Consider the following 23550-nt stretch of genomic DNA (forward strand, 5'->3'; position numbering starts at 1 on the left):
CGACTGGGTGGGTGTTCTTTTGCGTAGGTTGCTACAAAGAGTTGGAACATTCTTCCTTTAGATATCCATTCACAGTCACTCTTCCTTTATTTTCGTAAAGCCCTGAGAACGTACTTGTTGCAGTTGTCTTGACCTATCCTCCGTTTTGCCACTTACAGGTTGCAGCATTAGGATATCATTGGTCAGTAAATATAATCAGTGTGATCATTGCACATTGGGCCTCTACCAGGTAGAGTAAAAGGACTTGGCACAAGTGAATCCTAATCTCTTTAGTCAAGACCATGATAGGAGTATGGGGCCTTTGACTACAGGAGGCAGGGTGTGCCACTTTGTACAAACTCTTCTCTATTAGGTTTCATTAAGGAAAATACAAATGTCTTTAAAAGTGAGGAGGCTTCCTGTGGTAGTCATGTCTCAATTAGGAAAGGAATTCTCACCAATAACAGGCTAGGGTGCATGATACAAAATGGCACCCACCATCAGTTCAACTGAATAGGACAGAACTGAACATAGTAAAGACAAAAAGAAAGATAGAAGAGAAATCCTGATTGCTGTCTGCCTGAAAAAAGACTGAGGGAAACGTACTGTCATCTTAGTGGTTCACGAATATAAAAGTTATAAGAAATGATTTCTTTTACAGAAGAACCAGGTGGCAGTGGACTGGGTAAAGTCTGCCATTAACAGTTGAATTTTGGCCTGGACCCTAAACTCTTCCTAAGATGTTCAGCTGTGTGGGTGTCTTTTGTATAATAACCAGGAAGAAGTTATAAAGCAACTTCAAGAAAATGGGAGTCTTGACAATAGACATAAGCAATGACCGAGAAATCTTTCTTGGCTGTGGAACGGTGACTCTTCCAGAAGACCAGCAGGAAGACTGAATGCAGTTAAGTGTATCCGCCAACGGACCTATAGGAGGCCGAACAGCTTATTGCTAGTTGCAGACGTTTTTGAAACAGTGGATTTATGGCTGCTTTTCGGAATGTCGTTAAATTAACGTTGTGTTTAGTAAGAACTTTGTTCCTATGCTAATTTTTTTACTGGAAATGTATTTTTCTCTATTGTTATGGATTGTTTTGGGAATTTTATGGTGTCTGTTTTTTAATATAACTCTGTTTGATACTCTTACAATCTAACATGCATGTCTCCAGGAAACGGTCTGCTGTTTGTACGGCAAGGATTGACTGTTTTTTCCACACTCCATATTGTCTTATTACGTTTGTGGGGTACACACCCCTGCCAAAATAATGATTCAGTTTTACACCAGAGTTTTGAAATACGGTAGTTTGACCACTAGAGAATTGTGTTTTTTATTTATGTAGATCTATTCCACACAAATGCAGCAGTGCAGTTTATAACCTTGTGCACTTTATAACCTTGACAACATTTGTTAAAAAAATATTATACTGAAGCAACACATTAATGGAATAATAAATTAGATATAAAATGAAATGTAAATTATGGGTCATTCATTCGCCATTACTACTTTAACAGTCCCCTTTGGACATACTCTGCTTGGGTTTCCCTACTAACAATTCATAAAGTAAGATTTGTTAGCAATATAATGGATTCCAGTTTGTAAAATTTACACTATGAGGTATTTTGCAAGTCTGAGCTTTATTTTATAGCTCACTTCCTTTTCATTCGAGTTCTTGCAACGTTTTCATTAAAACCACAGCATTAAGTGTGGCGTTTGAATATCTCACATCTGACATGTGAAAATCTGAGAGCTCTAAAAACTAAGATTGCTTGTGAGCGGAGACCTGCATCAAAAACAAATTAAACCCAGTGACCAGAAGATTTATTACCAGCATGAAAAGTATGTTGCTGCAATTGCTGATATAACCTATGCTAACCTTTGTTTTTTTATGCTGCAGCAGATTTTTAATAATAACCTGGAAATTGTGACTCTGCTGTGTCGGGGCATTAATTTTAACCAGTCGGCTGCTTTCAAAACTGTTAATCACCCACTTATACAAATTGGTTTGAAGCTAGTAGTGTTCCAGGGTCTGAACTGAAATGGGTGACAAGCAGGCATCACACCCATCCTTACACTCCCTGATGATACTAATGCAAGCACACCACTTCAAATAAAGAACAAATCCACAGTTCATTAAACGAGTCTTCTTTCTTTCTTGTGTTGTTTGTCTGTCAACAACTTCTGCCCGCTCACAGCTGTTGCTGTCATTCATAGTCCCTAATTTTAAATCTGGCTTGCATGTCCAAGAGATTCCTGTGCATCATCACTACAGTTCCTCCTCCCTCCTCGCACTTATCTTTTCCCGGATGTGAGCGTGTGGAATGAAGGAAAGAGTTACATGATGTTTCATGACAGAACATTCTGTTAAATGTAGAATCCCTCATCCAGAAATGTAATCTTTTCGGCGTGGATTCCATGTTGTAATCATTGGTAATTAAATCATCAGAGAAACCCCCTAATTGTTGATAACAAACATCGTTACAAGGGAAAACATTGTTATGCAGGATAATCTTAGTCACCTCCAATAAAAAACAAGCATTTGCAATGCAAACGGTCTCGCGTTTGCGTGAGCTCGAGCAATTAGCATTGTCAACTCCTAACTGGACTTTTCTGAAAAGAAAACAGTTTCACATAACTAACTGGACTTTTCTTGCCATATAAACTGAAAAGTAAAAGTTTCACTTACGCGAACTGACGGCCGCCATCAGTGCAAAGCAGTCACACAAACAGAAATAACAGTTCACTGGTAGTGAAACCTATCGACAAAAGTGCAATTATCTACGTAACCGGCAAAAGTGCAATTAACTATGTAACAGGGTCAATGTCATGCAAAGTGTTCGACTTCTGCCAAGAGAGATCGCGCTGGGAAAAAAGAGAAAAAGTAGTCCACAAACAGGACGGAAAACAGAAAGCCTCGTATGTTTTCAGTACTTGGTCACTGCGCTCGAGGAGGGCTAGCCGCCGGAAAAGGCATGACATATGCACGCCTTCCACTAATGAAAGCAAGCAGATTTTAAAAGGCAAGCCCACGAACCAGTGAAAGACACTTACGTGACATGGGCGTGGTTTGAAGCCCAAAGAGAGAGAACAACACAGAACTGAGTGCTTTGCGCTCTCACCTGTAAAAAGTGAATCTTCCAATGGAAAGATTGGGATATGTTGCAACATTTTGTATACACTTTCAAAAACAATGCTCCTCTTACACCCCAACAGCACTGAAATGACGTCCTACACTCTATCTGTTAGAAAATAAGTAAAATCCATAATGCACAATCAACAATCACAAACCCTTCAAAAATGCCCACTGACCTTCACAGTAACAAATACTTCCTCATTGACCACTGACATAGAGATCACTGTGCCATTGACACTAGCAAGCCTTGACTATGGCAATTTCTTGTATATGGGATAAATCTAGTGAAAAGAAATCAAAAACAAGCATATGGGACGTGCCTCATCCCTGGCATACAGGAATACGTAACTTATAACATATGATCACTCTACTTACTCTCTGTGGAAAAAATAATTACATTCAAAGCTGTTTGCACCATACACATGAATCATCAGCAGGGGCTTTAACTATCCTCAACATCCACTGCATAAACCTGCAGTCCTGACACACCTTTACACATTGCCTTTCTAAGGTCAAGCCATTTTAACACATTGGAAGAACCCCCATAGGTAATGAGGCAGTTTCTCTGGAGTAACCTTGAGATATCACCGCTCCGAACTGAAAAATATGTTGCATTTATAGCTGTTGGTGCTGTTGCTATTTATTTGCTGAAAATGTAGCAATCCCAATGTAAATTGATCAGCCCCTAGATGAAAGATAGGATGTCTCTCTCTCTCTTTCTATAAATATATATATATATGTGTTGTGATAAAACGCTCTCTTTTTGTTATCCCACACTCAAAATGTAGAATAAAATAATATTGAAAAGAAAGCAAACTGATCACTATCTAGTACCCAGCTCACCAAAGTATGCAAGATTTTGTTCCCAGCTGGAGATAATCATCTTACAATGTCTAGCACCCACACTGATTTATTATATTTCGTATGACTGCCATAAATATATATAATTACTGGTGAGTAATTGTGAGTTACTGAGATGTTTTTCACCTTGGAGTTCTGAGTGACATCAAACAGGCAATGAGAGCGAAGTTGCCCATCTACAATTGTATGTTATTTATGGCCCCCAGAAGCATCTGCCACTGCTGATAACTGCTAGCCTGAATGCGAGAGAGCAGGGCTGACTGCAAAGGCCCCCTTACTTTTTGCCCCCATTTTCCACTTTTTGCTGGTGTTTTCCTTACTATGATGGTGCCCTGGGTACTGCTAACCAGTCCCATGGCCTGTGCTCTGTGTAAACTCAGTATGCAACTTAGGATAATTATAATTGGCTAAGTCGACCTACCTATAAGTCTCTAGTATATGGTAGGGCATGGTGGTTTAGGGACCCCAGCATAGGTAGTGCACCCATAGGTGCCTAGTGTCATTTTAAAGGCAGGCCTGCCTTGCTGGCTGATTTAAATTAAAGTTACATGCAAATTCGATTTTGAAATTAAAAGTAGTTCCAAAGCCTTAAACTACCTTATTTTTACATATAAGTCACCCCTAAGGTGTGCCCTATGTGCCCCTAGGGCTGGGTGCCATGTAACTATAAGCAGAGACCTTATAAAAATAGTTTTATAAGCCCTGGTGAGGTAAAACAGCCAAATTTGTGTTTCACTCATTGCAGTGAATGGCCTCCATAGGCTAGAATGGGGAGACTTTATTTTAATTTTAAAAGTCCCCTTAATTAACAGATACCGGAAGTTTGGTATCAAATTAATTGTTATAATAATCCAGTTGTTGGATTTACTATAACTTGTTCAGGTAAAGAGTTTTAAACTTTACCTGAAAAGTTGCCAACTTCAGCCCTGCAGTGTTTTTGCTGCTGTGCTCTGATTGGCCAGCCTCTGGCAGCCTAGCCAGGCTGCCTTGATGAGGTGTGAAGTGGCCTGGCTCCACACAAAGAGTTGTGCCTGTGGGAGGAGATCTCCCCTCAGCAGATGGTGAAGCAGAAAGGGGGAGGACTGCCAAACTGGTCTTCAAAGGCAGAGAAGGACATTTGGAGCAACCCAGCAACACCCTAACATCCTGCAAACCCAGACAATTAGGTGCTCCCTTGATTAGATTAGGAGAGGGCAGGAGAAGGGTGTGTTTAGGATTTTAGCCACACCGGTGGGTGGGCTCAGCCAGATGTAACCTCCAAAAATCAATTTCAGCTATGATGGATTTTTGAGGAATGTTGCTCCCTGGGATTAAGTTTTGCCACACTTCCCAGGAAGTGGTCATCACAGGGGGAAGGACCCTGCACCTGATTGGAGAACCAGGACCCCCCTGTTTTTCACCCAGGAGCAGGGATAAAACTGGCAGACCTGCACCCACACCTCAGATCCCCATCCGATTCAAACAAAGAACTACAGGAGAAGAAAGACTGCCCTGCTGGACCCCTGACCTGCACCTGGACACTGCACTCTGGAGGACTGCACCAGCTGCACACTTGGGCTTCACCACTAAAAGGACTTTGCCTGTTTTCTACTGCTTCAAGAAGGGACTCCCTGTTTGCTACAGGTACAAAGGAGCTGCCCAGAGTCCCCTGCATCAAGTCCTGCAAGCAGAGCCCATCTGACCAGCATCCAGTGGCCATTTGAGGATTCTGACCAGATGCATTCTGGGAATTGTAGTCCCAACTCCCAAGGAGCAACTCAGAGCTTCTGGAACCTTGGATCAAGTTGTGGACACTTCATGGACACTTCAAGGACCTCTGGAAGAAGATCCAGAAGTTTGAAGACGTTTGGAGCAACTCCATAAGTTGAAGAGGGGCATTGTGGGAGTCGTAGTCCCAGACCCCAAGAGGCACACCAGAGCCTTAGAACCCTTGGCTGGTGCTGTGGACCACTTTCCCGGATAAAACACTTCTGAAAGTAAGTGTGACAGTGTTAGCTCGTGGGTGGCTTGAACTCTAGACTTTGTTCCTTTCCAGTGTGACCCTTTGAGCGCTAGTTGCTTCTATCCGTTAGAAAGTGTTAATTCTTTAAAAATTCATATCTCCGGTTCCCCTTATCCGATTTTATTCGTTTTGGTGTCATTTTAAAGACAATAATACAATCTCTTTTAATAAATGGAGTTTGGATTTTTAAACTGTTTCCTGTGTTTTATTTAATTACTGGTTTTTTTTATATTTGAATTCTTTATGCTTTGTCTCCTAAGTTAGGCCTTGTCGCTCGTTGCCAAGCTACCAAGGGTTGAGCTAGGTTTAATTTACTGAGACCTAAATGGACCTAAGTGGAGGTTTGTGGCCTATTGCTAAGTGTAGGTACTTACCTGCCCTTACCAATAACCCATTTTTCAACACTGAAGCAAAAGAACAATGGGGAAGTCATACATAATATGGCCTTTCCCCACTGGCCCAAATGTGACAAAAACATTACCTACGATCCATATCCAACCCCCACCACGTTTCCTGCCTTCCTGTCCCCTCTTGCAGCTGCTCTTTCTGTGTCGAGCCAAAGCTGATAGCATTGGTGCCCTGACAGGTTCTTCAATAATCCTGTCAGATTGGCCTGGAAGGCCTTTATGATGTAGCAACAATAGGCAGGTAAGGAGTTTTGTTATCAAGTGTTGCTGCATCATAGTAGTGAATTACCTCCAAGCCCGTGAAGACAAGTAGGCTCCACATATCCACTATGGACTGGGTAAAAGACCACCTGGTAGTCCTCATCCCAAGAGTCCTTAAGGACCAGATGACTTTGGAAATTGGGCCATTTGTGCCTTTGAACAAAACATCTGAAATACGGATGCAATTTGCAAAAGATATATACCCTTTCTATTCTGACACTTGTTGCAGATCACTTTAGGTGAGATTAGATAATTTACCAATTAGGGAACCAATCTGCAGCAATTAGGTTTTCATGTAGGAGCTGACAAATTACTGATGATCTCTTTGAAGGTAAAGAAAGAATGAAACATGTTGAGCAGGAATTCAGGAGGAGTTGTCATCCTGCCGAGTCCCAGATTTATTTTAACCTTTAACAAAGGCCCCAGTGATAAACTACTCTGCTAGGGGAACTTTTAGGTCATTTTAACCATCACTTATCATTGTAGTCTCACATAAATTCCCCTCCACATATATACTTTTGAAGATCATAGTTCTGGTTACAATAGAACTTGAGTCCAGATATAAGATCTTTGGCAAAATGGCCTGTTAGGGGATCCGTTGGGCATTGCAACACAGCCCGATAATGAAGCATGCCATGGTTTGTAGGCTGAGGGCTTGTGCTTCTAAAAGAAAATCCCTTGAATTACCTTGATAAGTCCAGGCACGTAATAGAGGACACTATGACCTCCACTAGGGAACTGCACGCTTGTGTTTAATGTACAGCAGTGATATGAGGAAAATGTAACTTTCAATATCTTACATGGAACAACCTAAAGAATTACAATACCCCAGGACAAAAAAGGCCATGAAAATGCTTGATATGTGCTAAACAAATATTAATAAAATAAAACCCATTACGCCACAATTGTTTAAGATCTTCTCTGTTCAGCCTCTCCCTGCCCCCAAAACTGAGTGGGTGCGTGTTTACAAATACATCAAATAAAGAAATAAATGGATCATAGTATACGTATAGTCAGCATGAGATCAAAGTTTGCTTGTGGATATGTGTGTAGATCTGACTAATTGCGGGAGCAATAACAACCAGGTGTGGTTGCTTGGAGAATGATCTTATGAAATGGCTCTATGCTCTCCCTCCCTTCTCCCCGGGGGCCGAGCTTTCATCGGGGTGGACACAGTTACCTACCAGTGACTAGGTCATCTGCTTGTTTTGACTCCACCGCCCATGATTGCATGATTGAGGAGTTCGCCAGGATTTTGCTGGAAGGTTACTATAGGGGGCACCCATTTGATCCCACTGGATGTTTATTGTTCATATGGAAACAGAAAATGTTTGTTTGGGGTGATTTAAATAGTTCTGACCAGAGCAGGTTTGATGCTACCCTGGTGTTACTGAAATCTGCACAGGAAGTCTATGCCCCACTATCTGCAGACCTACTTGACTTTTATTGCTATGCCTTGTGTATTGCATTGCTCACAATACACTCATGTTTAAAAAAAACTGCTGATGTGACTTTCCCAGGTAAAAGTCAGTTGTGCCCAGTGTGCGGATCTTCCACAATTTCAGCAACAGTACTTGCTCCAACAACCATGTTTGCTCGGCATGCACTGGAGGCTCTGCTCAATACTTTCTTGTTATTGTGCAGGGTTGTATAAGAAATAATTTCATTACCCCCTCAAAGCTGTGGAATGTATGTGAAAGAATCAATAGACCACAACGTGCTGTGCTTACAACTGGCTGTCTCTCGAGTCCGTGGCGTAGGAGCAGTCAGGGCACCTGCACTAATATTAATCGTGTACTTCTGGTGTTCAGCAAATTTATCACTGAAATCTAAATTTGGTGCACCTAAAAAGTAATTGTAATTTTCAGGTACACTGGCATTTTTACTCAGAATTCTTAATTACTGTTCAAGAATGGTGCAAGAGGAAAATACGCAGACAGTATTGAAAAGCAGGGCTTTTCTGCCAATACTTGTCAAATTTATATAAGCTATAGCAGAATGTTTTATTAAGTAAAATATTGTTTCTAAAGAAATCGTGGTGAAAAAAACAGAGTAAGGATACAGTTGCTCCTTTAAAGATGACTGCTAAAAGGGCTCCCTTGTTTATAGTGTAAACAGTGTATCTAACATAATGAGTTATAGTAACAAACACAATTTGGACAAACGCCAAAGGGCTCTCACTGCAGTTTTGAAAAGCTTGAAACTGTTACAGATTATTTCCCTCGTGATTTCGCTGAATTATTTAATGCTATTATGTGGGTTCATCGTCGTTTGTGGTTTGACTGAGTAAAACTGATTATGTGATTAGCCATGCATTTCACCGACAGCCCATATAATAAACAATTTGTGTAAAGCAGCAATTGCATATGCTTTCTAAAGATGCAAAACGGTATCAAAACATATTTCAAAAGGCGTTTATGACATAACTTCGGATCAGAAACCCCTTCCTGAAATTTCACAAAGCTGAGAAACCACTGTTCCTGTTTGTGAACTCAGCAAGGTAAAAAAAAAAAGCCATACAAGCTTGTGGAGTTCAGTCGGTAGCTCTCATTTCACGGCATAAACACAGGTGAGGGAGTGAAGAATTTGCGTAGGAGGGAGGGGGTGAGGACACAAGAGGGAATCATTAACCCAGCCGAGACGAGAAAGACAAGCATTTGGAATGCAATAGTCTTGTGTTTGCTCGAGTTCGAGCTCATAGTGTTGTAAATTACTGACTGGACTTTTATTGCCACACATACTGAAAATAACAAAAGGAAGAGAGCGAGGGTGAACTGGCCCTGGAAAAAAAAACCTCTTTTGGTTTATGTTTACAGAGGGAGCTGGTGGGGAGGAGTAACTGAACGAGCCCCCCCCACCTTTGAGGTAAAACAGGCAAATGCCAAAAAAAAGTCCCTTACAGAAGAGATAAACAGGACATCGCATAATTACACAGTACTTTGTGCTGCTCCCAAAGTGAAAAAAGGTAGGACAAAGAGGCAGAACTGACCACTAGCAAGCAAGGATTTTTAAAGGACACTGCAACTAACAAATGAAAACGCTGGAACTCACTCTATAGTATACTTAAAAGTATACAGCAGGCCCAACGCTAATGCTCGACCTAAAAATGGGCAACTCTTTCATAAAGGAACTGTTTAAGGGCAAAAATACCTCACTCATATGAAATATTTAAATATAAAGAGACCATATCCAATGTTACCAAGACCAGTCCATCCTCCCATATTAGATCGTATATCCTGTTAAGCATGTGTTGCCTATCTTTTATATGACACATACACTCCTAAAAAAGGGAGGAAGAAAAGTTTGCAAATCTTCTGAAATCCTGTTTGTGAGTTCGACCGTGCACCTCCCCGGCAGGAATAGTGCTTATACAGATTTGTTGCATTTCAAGTACATTAATTCATCATCGTTAATGAGTCCTGTGTCCAATTATTGTTTTGACTTGAGGTTGACTCCTCTTTTGATCTTATGCATAGAGTTACTATCTAACCTTGTGTAACAGTGGTTCTTTAAGCTGTGAATAATTTAAATGTAAAATCTGCTTTAACTGCCCTGAGGCCTCGTCCATCCCCCTCCAGGCCACCTGCTGTATTAGGTGTATGTCTTCTTTAAATTATTCTGGTGCTTTTCGTTTTTTCTTGATCTTGTCTCTATTGCATAGTGAATCTGAGTTAGTACAACAAAATTGTTATTGCCTGTTTTGGAATACATCTCAATTCCTCTCACATTCTACGGTTTACACTGAGACTTCATCTGATCTCTAAGTCCTTTAGGAAAACCGTCACAGTAGTGGGATCCACACCATGTTCAGTGGTAGAAAGTAGTGACATGGTGCCATGTATATCTTGAATAGCTAAATCACTATCATAGTTCCATGGGTACATGTTTAGGTGGACATATTTAGGATTCAATATCAAATATTCCTTAAGTTTCAGTTTACACACAAACTTGTATGAGTCAATTTATATTTGACTGGACCATATCTTAACTGTGTGCCTTATCTGGTAAATCGATAACTATCATACTGTAAGTGTTGCCTTCCAACATTGTGTAGGGGTTATTGCGATCAAGGTTCATACTCACAGAATGTCATATTGTCTGTTTCATCTCCATCATATTATTTGCATCTTTCTTGTTATGCCTCCTTCCCCTCTTGCCCCTCCTCTTTCTTTGGCTGAGTTCTGATTCTGCCCCTCTGTTTCCTATTTGTTTTCTTCTTATCTCTTCTTAAAATGAAGAAGAGCTGGATCAGTCTGAGTCCGATGCCTTCTCTGGATCTCAAAATTCATCTGCTGCACTGCTTTAATAAATGTTTAGGATATACCTGATCTTTAAAAATATTTTTAATGCATCTGATTTGTAACAGAAACGTTCCTTTCCACCTTTCACATTCCTGTGGTAGGCAGTGTATGTTTCCCTTTAGTGACAACTGGACTCTAAAAACAGTTTTTATTTAGTTGTTTTCAAATATCTGCTTTTCTGAAGAGTGTCTATAATGCCACCTTATAGCTTTTTCTTGGCCTGTGTAGGTTTTGCTATATTCCAAGTAGGAGGGAATGAAAAGTGATTCAGGCTTTGCTCACCTTCCCAAACATCTAACCATTTAAAAACAACAGGCAGAAACCTCTATTGTGCTTAGCCTATCTCTCCATACCCGTCCTAGGTATATTTTGAATGTCTGCATAAGTTTTGGCATGTCACTCCTGCTGCTTTCCAGTTTTATTTGCTCCCTGTTTCAAATTGAGTAGCTTTCATATCACTGTACTTCCTGCATAAAATAACACAAAAGGATAACTTAATCTTTCCTCGTCCCCCATTTTCCATTTTCTCTTACGTTCAACAAGATCAAAGCAGATGACGGGCCATAGGTATTGAAGCCTTGAAACTCTGAAATGAACTTCATACTCCTTAAATGAAAAGACATATAGAATCTTTTAAAGACCTTCTAACGACCTACATAGTTTGCTCATGTAAATGTTGAAAACTGTCCTGTTCTTTACATCCCACCGTAACGTCAATGCCAGATTCTTCCAAAGCATTACAAAATTTGGTGTGTATGAGTAATATACTACTTAAATTTTGAATTAGATTGAAAGGGACCTTCTCTTTGCTGAGACAGCTTAAACTTTTATCTGAGCACCAATGCATTCTGGATGTATAGTGCTGTAAATGCAAATAATTCAGGCTGCCTAACCCATGCTTTTCCAAATTTCTTCTTCTTCCTCATATTGTTGTTTCTCTAGATTTTTGTATGACCTTTCTCTCTGAAGACAAGGTGTGTGCAAAAGTGAAATTTGTGTAATTATTGCTAACATAATTACGTGAAATTAGCCAAAATTATGAGAAATGTAGTTTCCATGTGCACAGAAGTATTCAAAGACATACTTCCCATGAACAAATAGAGTGAAAGTGCATAATGTGTGAATCATGCACACATTTATTTAGACTAGGAAGTGGCACTCTGATTCCAGCCTGCTCCTGCCTAGCTGAGTTCCTTGTGTTCCCCATTCCATCCAGCTCCACATCATACTTTCCTTTCCCCCACTGCTTTTATTTTTCACCTTTTCTTGTCTGTCTGTTTTGCCTTTTGGCCAACCTTCCGCATCCACCAATTTATAACACAGACAGCTATTGGGCCACAGGAAACTGCAACAACCACCTGAGCTTGGCATGAGGGTGTTTTCTGAGGAGGAGGTGGTTGCACTGATGTTTCTGCATTGCTACCATCCCTCAAGTTGATGGCAGGCCTGGGAAGGGGCACAGCCTGAAGGATTGGATCTTGCACTGGGGGAGAGTGTGTGGCTCAGCATGCACCACAACACTGGGGTTTCCTGCTCCCATTGCAGCATTGGCAGGGCATGCTCCACTGACATCATAAACCGTGATCAGGACTTGCTTAGCATTGAGATGGAAGAGATGGGTAAGTGGTGATCAACATTTTTCCACTTCCGATTTACTACTTTGCAGGAGGCACTATTTACATCAGAAACATGTTTATGAGACAAATGTGTGAGAGTAGATGCATGTGCACAAGTGCAAGCAGATTTTTATTTTCCCTTGTAGGAACACCAAAGAAAAGGGTGCCACCACTACGCCGGGAACTGCAACAACAAAAATGTGCTGATTGGAATGCTTGAATTAATCTCAGCTACTGGCAACCGCTCTGTCCGCATTCCAGTCCATTCCTTTTTACCCACCATGCCATTGTAGACAAGGGTCTACCTTATGCAAATTAGTGCCAACCATGCTCCTTGAAGGAGCAGTCTATCCCAAACTGCCAGGCGAAGCCCCTTTCAGTAAGGCCCACAAGCAGCCCTAGACCAATTTTGACCTACTGTAGGGCTCATTAGTGAGGTGTACCTTGAACCCTATGGCACAGTGAACACCAGAGCAGTTATCTGATCGCACCCGGTCAAAGTTAGAAGTTCAAGCCAACCATGATGGAGTGTGGGTCAGAAACAGGAACCAGGTTCATCCCAGTGAAGCACTTGCCTTCTGTTCAGTCCAGTTCACAAGGGGAGCCTTGTTGCACTGGAAGAGGTGCAAGGAGATCATTGTTGGCATGATGAGCCGGTCAGAGTTTGTCCACAAGATGATTGTTGACACTAATAGCAAATAGCCAATCAGAGCTTCAAGTTGGCAGGAGATATAGATAGTCATCGTTGAGGCAAAGAGAAGGAGATTCACGACGAGAGACACAGGTAGTTGTTGCTAATGGAAGAGGACAGAGCCTCTCGATTTTCACCGGTAGTTAAATTCTTGCAGTTTGCAGTTGAGAGGAATATACAGTGACACCAGCCAACAGTCAAGTACCTGGGGAGGCACCTCTCGGGGGTGGGTGGCAGGCAGAATTCACTCAATCAGAGGCCAGTAGAAGAGACCAGGTAGGTACAGTTGGTGTTGGTTAGCTGAGCAATCGTAGTGAAAGCCTCTGGAACCTTGTAGCATCCCTGTAACTCAAACAGGAGCTCAGCCAACTGAGCCTTTGGAGTCATTTCAGAAATTATGGGTTCAAGGCAAGCATGCCCAATCAATCTTTCTTCTTCAGACAGCAGGGGTGTTCTACTCCTGAATCTTCAAAGGTCCAGTGAGTGTCACGACTCACGTGCTGCTTGCGCCTGGAATTTGCAGATCTGGTGGCGTGAATCTTCAATGTTCGGCTTTGGCCCAAAAAGGGGCGACTCTTTCTGGTAGCCACGGTGCTGTAGGCAATGGAGACACCAAGAACAGACCGTGCCCTTCAGAAAGTAGCGCCAGAGGGAAAAACCCCTTCCAAAGGGGAAAAACCTCCAAACAGGAAAAGTCCTGGAGAAAAAACAAGAACAAACAAACAGGAATCCAAAAGGAGCAAAAATCAGAAAACACAGAATGCTGAGTCCAAAACCAAAAGGCAAGGAAATCAGGAGCGAAGACACCAACTGAGCAGAAAGTGTTGCAGCGCAAAGAAAGAGGAAAAACACAGCCCTTATATACCAAAAAACAGGAAGTGACCCACAGGAAGTAAAAGGACACCATCTTAGATAGGGAAACAATATATAGAACAGAATAGTAGAGGAACCATAGAGAATAGGGAACAAGGAATGCTGGGAAAGCACAGGAATCTGGGAAGGAGGAAAAGACATAAAGAAAGGCACACAACAGACTGCAAAAAGAAGAAAGGACAAAGAAACGAAGAAAAACAGGTAAGAGGGTTCAGAGACCCCTGGGACAGTGAAAGGCAGAAGGAAGAACGAGGCCCCAAGCAAATCTGGGGCCTCGAAACGCGCAGGAGAGGCTGGGGGCGCGCCGCGTCTTAATAACGCGGTGCGCGGCCCGAGCCGAACGCCCGGCAGAAGTCGAGCTCTCGGCTCGCGCCGCACCGCGCGGCGCGACAGTGAGAGGTGCTGATTTTGCCAATTTTATACCTAGTGCCTATCTGTGTGTGCTGGTCACTCCCTTTGTCTAACCCTTAACTAGTCAGTTCTTCCCCTTCCCCTGTGTTTGACTCCAAAGTATCTAGAGTGTAACAAGGGGCAGGAAGTCCCAGGTGTGAGCTGCATTTGCCAGTGACTGGTCAGGCAGTTTCAGAATTCACAAAAGGGAGGGCACAGCACTTGGGCTACCCTTTGGAGCACAGGAATGTCTGAGAACAGCCCCCACACCATCCTTCTCAGAGGAGGGACACCCCCCCCACATCCAAGGCCCTTTTGTTCCTTGTCTGGAGGGAATACACATTACACCACAGGAGAGCTGTTGGAAATGTCCCTTTTTGCAGGGTCATCCCTAAACCTTTTGCCTCCTTGCTCCTATTTCTTCTGACCAGTTTTTGTTGGCTTTAGGAATCTTGGCACTTTACCACTGCTAACCAGTACTAAAGTGCATATGCTCTCTCTGTAAATTGTATTGTCGATTGGTTTATCAATGATTGCCATATTTGATTTACTAGTAAGTCCCTAGTAAATTGTACTAGAGGTGCCCTGGGCCTGTAAATCAAATGCTATTAGTGGGCCTGCAGCACTGGTTGTTCCACCCACATGAGTAGCCCTGAAACATGTCTCAGACCTGCCACTGCAGCAGATGTGTTTGCAGTCTTGCACTGCCAATTCGACCTGTCAAGTGTACCCACTTGCCAGACCTAAACCTTGCCTTTTTATACATGTAAGGCACCCCTAGGGTAAGCCGTAGGTAGCCCCATGGGCAGAGTGCAGCGCATGTTAAAGTTGGGACATGTACTGTGTGTTACATGTCCTAACAGTGAAATATTGCTAAGTTCAGTCTTCACTGTTGCAAGGCCTATCTCTCTCACAAGTTAACATGGGGGCTGCCTTTAAATATTATTAAAGGGCAGATTCCCTTTGAGAGCAGATAGAAATATGGGGTTAGGGGTCTCTAAACTCACAATTTAAGCATACATCTGTTAGTGAAGTTGGTTTTTAGATTGTCATTTTGAAAATGCCACGTTTAGAACATATAATAATTTTGCTTAAACCATTCTGTGACTCTGCCTGTTTGTGGGTTGCCATCTAGATAGTAAGACAAAGGGAGCTGTGGTGTAGCCTGCATATCCTGATGAGCCATCTGTGCTAGAGTGGAGGGAGGAGTGGTCCTTAACACCTGAATGGGCTGTGCCTGCCCTCTCACAATGCAGTCTCCAACCCCCTGGTGTATGTCTGGAGCCTGGCCTGGGCGAGGCAGGATATTGTGAACAACAGAGACTTTTCTTTGAAGTTTGCCTACTTGAAAGGTAGAAAGAGGGGTATAAATAGTGGACCCAAAACCCCAGACTTTAGATTTCTTCAGGATCACTTCTGAAACCAGGATGAACCTCTGCCAAGGAGAAGAGCTGAGGAGGAGTGCTGCTTCTGCCTATGAAGGGGACAAAGACTGGACTTTGTTATGTATTCCTGCTTGTGAAGAGTCTCCAAGGTCTTGATTTGAGCTTGCCTCCTGTTTCTGAAGTCTCAGGGCTATCAAAGGCTTCCTCTGGTAACATCTGGACTCTCTGCTGAGACTCCTGCCCTGCCAAGTGGTGTCCTATCCAGTCCCTGGGCCATTGAAAGGTCAAGTTGGCAGACAAGAGCTGAAAATGTACACACAGAACACGGTGTGGGGAAATTTACGACGCACCATCTGCTACGCGGCTGATACACGACGCGCCGCTGGCTTTGCGGCTAAAATAGACGCACCACCTGCATCACGGCACGGAGATCGGTACATCGTGGCTGGAGAAACGAAATGCAACACCCGCTTGTGGCTGCTGATAACGACGCAAACCCCATGCAGCGCTGTTTACTAACACAATATGATAGGATTTTCCACACATCGTCCCTGGGAGTCAAAGTCAACCTGACTCTGCGCAGATCCGAGGTGCCCCGTCTGGAAATCAATGCATCGCTCTCTTGTGAAGGAGAAAATCGCTGCATTACCGACCCGACTGGAGAAGAAATGATGCATTGCCTCCCTTGTGGGGAAGGAATCGACGCATCACTGACTTTTCCAACGCATGCTCGCCCTGTGCAGCTTTATTTTTGATGCTAACCAGGTACTTTGTGCAAAAGCAACGTTTCCATTGTGTTCTATGGAGTAAGACTCTTATTCTTTTGAAAATTCATATTTTAACTTGTCTTTGTTGGATTTTTGTTGTTTTGGTCTTGTTTGATTTAGATAAATATTTCCTATTTTTCTAAACTGGTGTGGTGCCCATTTTGTAGTGTTTTCACTGTATTACTGTGTGTGTTGTTAAAAATACTTTACACATTGCTTCTGAAGTTAAGCCTCTCTGCTCGTGCCAAGCTACCAAGGGGGTGAGCGGAGGTTAACTGAGTGTGATTCTCCTTTACCCTGGTCAGAGTGAGGGTCCTTGCATGGACAGGTGGTAACCTGACTGACAACCAAAGACCCCATTTCTAACAAGTGCCATTAAGAGCCAAGTAACCTTTGGACACTGGCAAAAAGGCAGGTTTGGTTTAGGCAGGAAAATGCAAAGATTCTAAAAGGGACCGTTTAAAATTACACTTTATCATCAAAGAGGATTTAAAGTTACAATTAAAATAAGTTGACAAAGTTTGTCTCTATTTGCTCCCTAACTGAATGTATCATTCATTAAGTGTGGTATGATACCCTAGTGTTAGTCTAAGGGAGAGTTAACCTTGCTACAGAACAAAATAATACTTTGGATGTTTTTCACTTCCAGGACATGTAAAACGTAAGTGCACATGTCCTGCTTTTTAAATACCTGCCCAGTGAGCTGTTATGTCCTACCTTAGGGTTGACTTATACGTTTTTAAAAGGAAGGTTCAGGCCTGGCAAAAGGTTTATATTGCTCGGTCGAAGAAGCAATCTAGAACTGCACCACAAGCGGCAGTGACAGGTCTGAGACATGTTTTAATGAGCTACTTTAGTAGTTGACACAATGCATCCTCCAAGTCCACTAGTAGCAATTTACAGGCCCTGGGTACATGTAGTACTATTTACTAGGGTCCTACATGTAAATTGAATGTACCAATCCCATAGATGTCAATATTACCATGTTTAGTGCAAGACCACAAGCACTTTACCACTGGTTAGCAGGGAAAGAGAGCACTGAGTCCTAATGCCATTAAAAACAGGTTCAGCAGCAGAAGGCAAGACTCTCGGGGTGACCCTGCAAAAAGGACCAGGTCCAAAAAACAGAAATTTCTGTTGTCTTATTAGTACTTATTTAATCTAGAAAGTAGAGTCCTTCTTCAAATTCAGGGAGGATGTCTGAAGGAAGATCACTCACCACACTTGAGATGTCAGAGAAATTTCCCTTATCCGTAGTTGTGTATTCTGGAGCCTTCTTGTTTTACTTTTTTTTTTTTTGTATGAAATGTTTATTCATTCTAATGATTGTCAATCTGTCTGTTTTGAGGAGAGAGACTGGTCAATTTGACTGTGAGAGTTGCCTCAGGTGTGCTGAACACATTCTCTGAAGACACAATGGGTGTGGGCCATGCTTGATTCTTTATTCTCAGCCTACTTAGTTCTGGCCACTGTTCCTTTATCCCAATAAGTCAGTCGATCTTATTCTGGATTGACCTCTGTTAGGTCATCCCAATAGTGTTGTACCATCTTCTCAATTGTTACTTTTGTTGACACTTGTTTCTGCATTGCCTGCATGTCTATGCTTGGTTTTGACGTGTAGGCTCTCATTATTCTAATGAGACCACTGGATTCGAGCAGCAGAATCAGCTGCAGTGTGGGGGGACTGAGTCTAACTCACTACAGGTGACACCTGTAAGGCTAATCCAGGTTTTGCTCCAACTAACTAGCAGTGCCTGATCTCTACCCAAGAGCCGGGATGATTAGGCAGCCGAGCGCATGACACAATTGACTCCTCAGGTAAATTGTGGTCCCTCAGATCACATTACTTTCTCTCAGTTACATTAGCCTCACATATACAAGGACAGTCAGAGGCAGTATATGTTTCAATAAGGCTTTCAGCTAAGCAACTGCTTCTTAGATAATGAAGCATGTACTGCAATAAGCAGGACGATGAAGCATGACCGGATTAAAATAGTGACAAGAAGAGTGAAGCATAAAAATAATGCTACCATATTGTCACTAAAGTCATTAAAGTAATTCCTACCTAGGCTATGTTAGAGCACAGCATGTTAAGCTCTAGTTCTGCCCTTCAGGTTCCTCTGGGAAGACATCATCCCTCATACCTTAGCAAGAGGCCTGAAGTCTGCGTAAGCAGCCGTAACGACGCGTGCAGCAATCAGCATATAGTCATGATCATCTGGCTGGAATCTCCCTTTAACATGTATAGCACAGGAAAGTGTTTTTATAATAAAACAGCTGATGTTCTAAGAAAATGTCCCTTTGTAAGGATGTGTATGTTTCTATCAACACCAGAGATAAACTTTACCACGTTCACCGGCAACCTATCTTACTGCAGTCTTGAGAAAAGCACAGAGTGAATGAAATGGCTAGTTAGAGAACACAGCACTGGCCCAGGCAAAGAACAGCTAGATAGAGAGAAATAAAACAAGACCGCAAATGTGGCTATTGTTAAAATAATAAACGAAGCTGAATAAAATATATCTATGTTAATGTGCATGGTGGCAGGCCTAGTTTGCTAAAATAACGTGCAAGGAGCTATACCTAAAATGGCTACACAACAGTTTAAGTTCTGCCATATTGAAAACCTGCTCACTGTAGATAATGGAAGTCAAGTTGTTGCTGCTGTAGGTTTAGAAGCTGATGATTGTGCTACTACTGGTGGGTGATGTTGCTGCTGTTGCAATATGCTTCTGGATTCGGGGTCAGCACTTCACTCTTTAGAGTTTGAAGGCACCACTTCAGTTCTGCTATGGACTATGTCGCCTGCTTTCCTTATGATCGTGTTTTTGCAAATAGAGGCAGCCACTAATGAATAAAGAATTAAAGAGGGCAGCACTTTTTGTATCATGTATCCAGCATTATGGCACAGAGGGCACTAACGCTGTTTGCAGACTTTGATTTCTGTTCACATGAAGGATTAAGCTGTTGACCAAAAAAGCTGCTTTTTCATTGACTTTGGTAAATGTTTATTCCAACTTTTGCAAATGTTCCTGCAGCATGAACTGTAAAGGAATCGCTTAGCTCATGATTCTATTGTTTTTGCTGATTTCCTATGTAAAAATTTCAAAAGGCAGTTGCATTTGGGTCAGGCACTCCACTAGCTCCTATTTGTCAACCTCCATTGCCATGACTTTGGCAGTTGCATTCCTTCTATTTTGTAGTATATAATCAATTCATAGATCTGTAATGCTCAGATAGGCTTTGTAGGCTGTAAAAGGTGGAGTACCAACAGGTTGACTCTTCCTGAATGAAGGCTTTTACATGGACTCCATTTGCATGCTAAATTATCCTTAATTGCTCCTGGCTTTGAAAGAAGGACTGAAATTAGTGCAAATCCTGCAACAGATATCCCGTATATTATTATTGATTATTATTGGGCTTTTTTGGGAAACCCAATTAGTCTTATACAATGCACTAAACACAGAAATCTGAAGCATGTTCCGTCAGTCATGGCTTTGATGATATTACTGATATTGTTGATGCTGATACCTCTTGGTTGTAGAGTTGTGGCATTACATTTTTCCAAGGTGTTGGCAGCTGTGAGTGTTTTCTCAATGGAAAACATTGTTGCGTGCCCTCCAGTGCCTCTAAAACAATTATAAAACAGAGACCAGAGGCTAGCCTTTGCTTAACCTCTTTGAAGGAGACCCAGTGTACAGTGATGAACATGTAATCTGTTGCTTGACAACTGGCCAATATGTATATCATGTGGTTGATGGACTGAACAGCACTTTTCTACCATTGCTTCTTCTATCATTTTCAGCGCTTGGTAATGCAGCGCTGGCACAGCAACGGGGAAAAAAAAGGTCTAGCTTGAAAGCTTTCATTTTGGGTCCCCACAAATTCTAGAAACCCCTCTCCTTTTACCAAAGAAAAATGCAGAAGGTATCATTAATATTTGTACTAACTTCCCATTGTATAAATATATATTTTGGGGGTTTGATGATATAGCAACGCTTTGCCAAACATGAACGTGGTATTGTGTTGCTGTGGCTTTTTTATTTGTGTGGAGACCTCCACAAGTGACCTACAGGTAGCAACAAGCTACTTGGACTCTTTGGGGTGACCGTATTACTCCTTTCCTTGTGCCATGCCAAAGGTGCTGCAGCTTATGACTGCACACAATAGGCAACAAGGCTGCTTTGTATGATGATATCTTCTTCTTCCTTAATACCACCTCCTTCTATCAGCTAAAATTAATCTCTTTCACCAGCAGCTATCTTTACAAGGTGATTGTGTTTTGATTTTTCAGATAGGCCAGTTGCCTCCACCCCCCAAAAAACACTGGTTTGTTGTGATGTGCTCTTAATGCGGCCTAAATGTAAAGAAATCCCAAACTGGGGAGGAGAGCATTCTTATGAAGCCAGTGGCTGAAGAACTTGTTGAGGTGGACCTAGGCAGTTATGTTTGCCTTCCTATAGGGCAGGCCGAGGTTATGGTCAGTGTGGTTGGTGCAGGGTTTTGACTTTCTGAAATTATGGGTTCAAGGCAAGCAGTGGTAGGTGGTAGTGGCACATGACTCTGTGTAGGTTGTGCCACCTGCCACAAAAACAATCACGTTTTTCAGAGTTTTCTGGTACCTTCCTTTTCTCTTGTCTATCATGTTTGGTCACGATCATGGTCCAATCTATGTCAAGATCATCAGAAGAGGCACTTGAAGAAGATACAGGAGTGCTCTTTCTGTACGGTGAGAAAGTAGATAATTAGTAGAAGTGAATGGTAGTCCCCTTATAGTAATAATGGCATCATTCCTTACTAGGTCCAGATAGCTTATGGTAATTTAATCATGAGCTCAACCATTAGTAGCTATAGTACATAGCAGACAGGTTTTATTTAGGAGAAATGTGTAAAGCATTTATTACTAATAAAGCAGCTAATAAGTAAAAAGCACCGCACAATGAAAATCCCACTGCCATTTATAAAAACACATAAAATTTGAATGAGCAAATAGATACCAAACAACAAGGAACAGGTGTGGGCAATCTGATATTACATATTTCAAATATTGGATGTCTCTGGTTTCAAAAAGTGCAAAATGCTAAGCACAGGAATGACGTCGCATTATGCTGGGAAAGTCAAAAGTTACGACTGAATGCAGTGCAGCGGGTGTGCGATACATGGACCATATTTGTTCCTGTGTAAACTTTACCTTCTGACATAGCCATTTTGTCAGAGAAAATCCTAGTTGATGGGGCCGTCATTGAGTCGAGAGCCAGATGGATCCAAAGAGGAGCTTGTTGGCGTCTGGTGGATGTCTCACAAGATCTTGGGGGAGGGGGCAGATATTGCAGACACATTACAAATGATGCACTCCCATCAGAATTCAAATCCAAAATGACCAAGGACTGGATAAAGTTTGACAGGGGTTCTTCAGGGTGGGAACAGGAAGTTGATACTGTATGTACATTAGACTCAATAACTATGGCACTTTGTCAAAATGAACCAAAAAAAAGTTAAAGAAAATAACTGAAAAGATCCACTACGGTCTCCACATTTACCCAGAGGTAAAAATGTTCAAATGAAATAACTTTTTAAGTTATTCTATGAGTACCCGCATTGATGAAATGCTGCTGGCATTGTGGTTGATTATGTTGTGCCGCAAATTGAACACATTGCTCCTGCGCTGCCACATTAGTTTTTCCTCTGCACTGACACCTCGTTTATGCAAGGAAGAACAATGGAATAATCTTGGACATTACACATGATTTTCACATTGCAAAACACCTTCTACTATGCCAAATGAGGCTGTCATAATGAAAATTACGTCCAAAGATACTCAAGGCACAAAACAGTATTATGATGGTTTAACTAGGGCTGTTTGTGCCGAGCACGTGCTGTTCTCCCTGAAGCCCAATGTGCATTAGAAATTCTCGGGACCACCACAATCCCGGAGGGGGGAGGGTTCGGAGTGGGGACTAAATGCCCCACCTTTTCTCTAACTGCAGTTTCTACTTGGTACTCCATTTGGAGCGCCACTGGAAATTAGGTCAACTGGAAGAGATGGATTATGTTTGTAATCTTTTTTCAATTAGACGTTTCAACCTAGTGGATATATGGGCACCCCTGCAAAGCGTGTCTAGCACATACTGAGCAAAAAAGAACAGCAGTCAAAGAAAAAATATAAAAACGAAGAAGGCCAGCTGTGCTGAACTAAACTATGTAGAGATAGTATGGTATTAGTTCCTGGGAGTAATAATCTAACCAATATAACATGTTTGAGTTTAGAAATAATAATATACAAAAATATAATGTGTACAAATGTATTACAAATTAAGTGTAGGTCGGCTATAGGCACAGACCCTAATATGTTACGAGCAGTCACTATTGTATTGGGATTTCTCTTTAAAATATGATGTAAGTTTTAGCATACCTAGCATTAAAAGTAAAACGAATTAGCCTTTTACAACAAATGAAATACTAAAAGCTTTCAAAATAAATTGCACCCGATGTTGTTTGATATTAGGAAGCCTAAACACAGCTGTTTTTGTATTTTTCCATTTGCTTTAGGGCCGTCTTTACCTTTGAGATCTACTTATCGTCGGAACGTGCTTTTCTGTTCGGAGCTGAAACTGCAGAGTCGCAGAGAGAATGGACCCAGGCAGTAGCTAAGGTAATGCTGATAATTATCTGTTCTGGCTAAGCTCGAAGCCTTTGCATAAAATATAAATTGGTTTTGTTAGCCCGGAGTCCTCGGAGAAAGCAGTTTTACTGAGAGCAGTTAAAATAAATACCGAGATCTCTTGTTCAGTGGGAACATTTCTGGATGTTCCTAATATGATAATCTTCACCTTGGAAACGTAAATGTTTTCGGGTATTTATTTCAGTGCAGACAAATGAAAGTATG

General features: G+C 41.9%; 1 protein-coding gene across 1 annotated transcript in view; it reads left to right on the top strand.

The window, feature by feature from the left end:
* ARAP2 (ArfGAP with RhoGAP domain, ankyrin repeat and PH domain 2) overlaps positions 1–23550 on the top strand; it is a 1093539-nt gene that overhangs the window by 519487 nt on the left and 550502 nt on the right. The window contains exon 17 of the mRNA XM_069202133.1: positions 23214–23316. Coding sequence (XP_069058234.1) covers positions 23214–23316 — 103 coding nt within the window. The remainder of the gene's footprint in view (positions 1–23213; positions 23317–23550) is intronic.

The sequence above is a fragment of the Pleurodeles waltl genome, chromosome 1_2 (assembly GCF_031143425.1).
Source record: "Pleurodeles waltl isolate 20211129_DDA chromosome 1_2, aPleWal1.hap1.20221129, whole genome shotgun sequence".
NCBI lineage: Eukaryota > Metazoa > Chordata > Amphibia > Caudata > Salamandridae > Pleurodeles > Pleurodeles waltl.